The following is a 6,000-nucleotide window of genomic DNA, read 5'->3' as shown; positions in this document are numbered from 1 at the left end:
ATATAATATATATATATATATATATATATATATATATATATATATACACACACACAGTTGAGGTCAAAAGTTTTCATACACTTTGCAGAATCTGCAAAATAATTATTTTACCAAAATAAGAGGGATCATACAAAATGCAAGTTATTTTTTATTTAGTACTGACCTGAATACATTTACATATAGTCCACAAGTGAAAAAAAGAAGTTGAATTTATAAAAATGACCCTGTTCAAAAGTTTACATACGCTTAATTCTTAATACTGTTGTTTTTTTGTTTAGTAGAAGTTGTTAATGAGTTCCTTGTTTGTCCTGAACAGTTAAACTGACTGCTGTTCTTCAGAAAAATCCCTCAGGTTCCACAAATGCTTTGGTTTTAAAGCGTTTTTGTGTGTTTGAACTCTTTCCAACAATGACTGTATGATTTTGAGATCCATCTTTTCACACTGAGGGACTCAGCAACAATTGCAGAAGGTTCAAATGCTTCAGAAGGAAATACAATGCATTAAGAAACGTGTAAGTATCTTCTGTAGCTTCTGAAGGGCAGTATTAAATACGATATTTAGGTAAAATAAGAACGCCCACATCTCCATTCAAATGTTTTCACCCCCGGCATGCATTAATGCATCGCATTTCCTTCTGGAGCATCAGTGAGCATTTGAACCTTCTGCAATAGTTGCATATTAGTCCCTCAGTGTAAAAAAGATTGGTCTCAAAATCATACAACAAAACATATAATTGTTGGAAAAGGTTCAAATACACAAAAAAGCTAAAAATCCAAAGGATTTGTGAGACTTTAAGGATTTTTCCCTAAAGTCTCATGAACAACTATCACAAAAAAAACAGCTGTGGATCATTCAGGTAGCAACACAGTATTAAGAATGAACCGTATGCAAACTTTTGAACGGGGTCATTTTTATAAATTCAACTATTATTTTCTCTTGTGGACTATATGTAAACATATTTTATGTTAAATATCTCATTTAGGTCATTATATACATATATTTAGTTTTTTTTTTCCTACACTAGATTTGAAAAAAAAAAAAAGAATTAAAATAAATACATAAATAGTCATATTTAATGTAAAATGATATATTAAATAGTAAGCATGTACTGTAATTGAATTTTAAAACTCATATATGGTAAAAATCAACCACTTAAAGAAAACTAAAGTAATGTAAAATAATATATTGGTACATAACTAAAATACTTCAGAGAAGCACACAAACAACATTTTGCAAGGTTTGTGTGAAGTGTTCATATTTTGCCAAACCCTTGAAGTATGCGCTAGGTTACTGTTGAGGTTTCCACTGTTTACAAATTGAAGCCGACAGCTGGGCAGCCTGCCACTGATGCTCTAAACAGAAGAACAGTAAATTCTAAACTAATCTCTTACACCACAGACTAAAATTCATTGGAAAACCTTTCATATTTCAGCCCTTCAACGTGCAAATTTGTTCATAGTTCATGTGGAAGTGCTTAAAAAAAGTCTCTTGTAATATCACATTGAGAAAATGCCCCCGACCTTGACTTCGCTCATATGGGTGAACATAATGAAAAGTGTCCAGACAGCTGGAACAGAATAGTCTAGACAAAGAGAAAAGGCTTCTTATAATCTCCAGGAATAAAAGTGATAATTAGCAACTCAAAATAGCCCTCAGTCAGTGGCACACCAGTCTGTTGCAGCATCTGGAAACTTGCAGAAAGGATTACTCATATGTCCTTCTGGGACTTCGGTCAGTCTCATTCCATGTGACTGTATGATGACTTAATTTTAATGTTAAATCACCTCATTAATTGTTAATGCACATTTAAATTTCCTAATCTTTTTAAAAAAATGAAACAGTTAAAAATAAACCAAAAGTGTTTTCAATGCAGTTTATTTCTTAAGATCTACTATGAATGTTCTTTGATTTATAATCACAATGATTTACATCAAGAGAAGTACCACAATAACAGAGCTCTAAGACAGAATGGAACAATCGACATTTTGAGACTAATTGTAAGCATCTTTCTCAGATTTAGGTTTGCCTGGAGTCAGAGAGAAACTGGCGCCTGGGATTGACTTTGGCTCTTGGGTTGGATCTTGAATACCTCCAAAATCTCCCACTGAAGTCTCACAGGAGAATTTGGCTGTGAAGTCAAATGCACAGTATTTTAAAGATTTATAAGCATTTGTGACTGTTCAAAAACCCACTGTTATCTTCCAATCTCTAAACTTAATTTAAACCAGGAGTTAAAGTGGATGTGTAGAGCGATACTAACCAGTAGAGGTGATTAGAGCCGGCACATATTGAGACCAGAAGGAACATTGAGGACTCTGGAGGTTCTTGCGATTGCTGAGTGTGAAGGACAGCTCCTTATAGCCCCGTCCACCCAAGTGAGACATGAACTGAGGCCAAGGGGGTAAGAACTTACTGAAGGATGTCCTAGATGCTCCAAGAGGCAGGTTGGGGTTGCTGTGAAAAAAAGAGGAGAGATGAATAGGTCAGTTTGAAATAAAAATTTCATGCAGGTTTAATTTTTTGATGCAATCGTCCGGTAAAACGGAAGACTTTTCTCTGGTGACAAATGCCAGATGTCTCCAATCGTTTAGTTGTTTTAAAGGGATAGTTGACCAACTGTCATCATTTTCTCATGTCGTATAAAACTCTTTGAAACCAAATTAAAGGGATAGTTCACCCAAAAATATAATTCAGTCATTAATTACTCACCCTCATGTCGTTCCAAACCCACAAGACCCACAAGGCGTTCAACTTCAGAACACAAATTAGGATATTTATGATGAAATCCAAGAACTTTCCAAGAACGTGCTGATTCTCCATAGACAGCAATCTTACTGAAATGTTCCCCGACCCAGAAACGTAGTAAGAACATTGTTAAAATAGTCCATGTGACATCAGTGGTTCAACTGTAATTTTATGAAGCTATGAGAATACTTTTTGTGGGCAAAGAAAACAAAAAAACGCCTTTATTCAACAATTCTTCTCTTCTGTGTTACCATCCTCCACCATTATCAAGAGTACCACCACGCATGTGTGTCACATGGACTATTTTAATGATGTTCTTACTATGTTTCTGGATCTGGTAACATTTCAGTTACATTGCTGTCTATGCAGAGTCAGAAAGCTTTTGAATTCCAGTAAAATCTTAATTTGTGTTCTGAAGATGAACAAAGGTCTTACACATTTGGACTACATGAGGGTGAGTAATTAAAGACAATTTTTTTGTTTTTGGGTGAACTATCTCTTTAAGAAAGCTGAGAGGTTTCTATCACCTCTATTGAAAGTTCAGGTATCAAAACTTAAAAGATCTAAAAAGATTTGTCATTCGTTAGATGAAGTCTGTTATAAAAAGGTTATATAAAGTGATCATTTCCATTCACAAGACTAAACCACCTAATTCATATGAATACATTTTACACTGCCTATATAACCTCTTTGGATACATGGACTGGGAAAAAACACATAGTTAGGTTTCAATAAAAAATATCTTAAATTGTGTTGCGATTAGGGCTGCCCTCAAATAAAAATTTTCTGGTCATCTAGTAGTTGTTTATTTTAAGCATTAGTCGACTGTTAGTCGCACATTTATTAATAAACCATATAAATCATAATAATGAGCCTTTAATTGCCCACACAGCCTAATAGGTGCTCAAGCACACGCAAAAGAAGCTTGGCACAGCGCACCGGCAGACATAATAATTATGAATGTTTCAGGGGAAAACAGCAAGTAGACTTCATTCAAAGCACATAAACTTTCTTTCTTTGTTTCTGGCTTAAGAGATGAAGTCAGCGACTCATCATTTCTGTAGTAAGGTTGCGCCTGTATGCATGTTTCATACAAATTACATAATCTGAGAATATTTGTTTTCTATTTGAATTGGATCATTTAGAAGTAGACATATCACTCTTTATAGATATATTTTCTCATGTCTGTAAGGCAAGTATACACAGAGTTTCAGAGTTTCGCGTTCAAGTTCATAGAGACCAAGACGGCAGAAAGCGCATCCTGTTTGCTTGAATTATTTTACAAAAGCACAGCGTTTCATTGTGATTCTGAAGGCACGCAAATAAACAGATTCTTTATATATTCGAAAGATGTATTATTTTTATCTGTATGACCAAAATGAGTATTGTAAGAGCAAGTAACCGCACTGACACCTTCATCTGTCATGCAGTAAGCGCACTACTATTCAGCTATACTATTTACCTTTCAGACGAAAAGCCATATTTGAGGTCGATGAATGATAGGTGAGCATATGGATGTCCTGCCTGATGTACTGTATTACCACATAGACAAGCCATTAACATTCTGTCCGTCATGGACTGCGTGACTTCGCCACTTCATGTGAAATTTTTTTGTTTCTGCAACTAAGTGACTAATACAATTTTGGTCGACCAAGCCTCTACTCGGGGGACTATTAGCCCTAGTTGCGATGTGAGTAAATGATGACACAATTTTCATTTTTAATGAACTCCTTCTTTAAACTCTACCTCTTTCTTACAGTTGACCAAGTTGACATTGAGATCTGCCTCCATCCAATTAAAAACTGAAAGACAGATGCCCTATTTGTTTTTTCTTTTTTTGATAATCCGTTTCACTCAGACGTGACGATGATTGTTGATGATAAATACCCAGATTTTATGAAGTTTGCCATGTAGTTCATAATTTGCAAGGTAAGTGTTCTCTCCTTGGTGCTAAAGAGATCACGCATTTCTGAAGCGAGAGGAACTCCAAAGAGGTACTGCACATCCATTGGAGCCGATAGGTCAACACTGTGACAAAAATTGTGACATATTTAGAATTAACAGAGATTCTTCTTGAATGTGATAAATGTTATTAAGAGTGATACCAGAAATTCAAGTTGTGTGAAATCAAGTTTGATATTAATTGTATGGAATGAGAGGCACCTGTTGTAAGCAGCGTCATCAGGTAGGTGGTACATGTGAACACTGGAGCGTGTGTTGGCCGCCCAGAATTCAGCCATGTCCACAGCTGGACAGATGATGAAAAGATCTCTGTAGAAATACATGGTTATTACATGGATGATTGTATAGAAGTTTTATCACATTATGGTTCATTTAACATTGTTTAAGTATTTCCTGACTGCGGCTTTCTGTGGTTGCCAAAAATTCAATGCAAAAAACATGATGACAGTCTTTCAGGTATAATGATAAGGCGTATTGGAGCCTATTTTTAAAACTTATAACCACAAACTTATAACCCTGGACCACAAAACCAGTCTTAAAGGGGTCATCGGATGTAAAACTCACTTTTACATGTTGTTTGAACATTAATGTGTATTTGGCAGTTTGTGTACACAACCACCCTACAATGATAAAAATCCACCCAGTGGTTAAAAGTAATACCCCCTTTTTAAAATCAGGTCATTCTCAGCTTCTTGTTGGTGTGACGGCACACCGACCAGTGCCGGCGTTAATTATTCTTGATATATATTAAATTAATTAAAAACTGTGTGTGTGTACACACCCCCTACACAGTTTTTAATTAATTTAATTTATATCAACAATAATTAAAATAAATTAAGCATTGAATGTTCCATGTAATACATTTTTTTAATGTAATAAAAATGAGAAACTACAGCTGATGTGCGTTTATCTTTTTATGAAAAGAGACCCGTTTCTCTGATTGGTTGTGTTGCGGGCATCTTGCGTGTCATTGCGTCTTTGGTATGTGTAGGGGAGCGCAGGACACAACCTAACACTTTTTGAATTTCGCGGTTTATGTAAATCCACGTGGGGCTCAGAGTACAAATTTTATCCACATTATTTTCACACTTGTCCAGTACAAATTTGTCATTAAAATCCATAAAAGTAATTAGTGTAAATGGAATTGCTAATGTCATAGAATAGCATATTTTAATAACAGCGGGGCATATTGTAACACAGTGTTACAACGTTCCCCATCTGCGCCACTGGAATATAATACAGGTTAGTGTCTTCTGCTTGTTTGTCAAGCATTAATAAACTATCTAAACTGA

At 35.2% G+C, this 6,000-nt stretch overlaps 1 protein-coding gene across 1 annotated transcript in view; it reads right to left on the bottom strand.

Annotated features, from left to right (window-relative positions):
* Positions 1 to 1,879: 1,879 nt before the first annotated feature.
* Positions 1,880 to 6,000, bottom strand: part of tg (thyroglobulin) — a 45,289-nt gene continuing 41,168 nt past the window's right edge. Inside the window, exons 45-48 of the mRNA XM_073846690.1 lie at positions 4,910 to 5,017; positions 4,634 to 4,774; positions 2,262 to 2,455; positions 1,880 to 2,129 (exon numbers count right to left, since the gene is read on the bottom strand). Of these exons, the coding sequence (XP_073702791.1) occupies positions 1,993 to 2,129; positions 2,262 to 2,455; positions 4,634 to 4,774; positions 4,910 to 5,017 (580 nt within the window). The 3' untranslated portion in view covers positions 1,880 to 1,992. The remainder of the gene's footprint in view (positions 2,130 to 2,261; positions 2,456 to 4,633; positions 4,775 to 4,909; positions 5,018 to 6,000) is intronic.

Source organism: Garra rufa, chromosome 9, assembly GCF_049309525.1.
Source record: "Garra rufa chromosome 9, GarRuf1.0, whole genome shotgun sequence".
NCBI lineage: Eukaryota > Metazoa > Chordata > Actinopteri > Cypriniformes > Cyprinidae > Garra > Garra rufa.
Note: the sequence above shows the minus strand (reverse complement) of the source record. Positions and strands in the feature narration are given on the sequence as shown.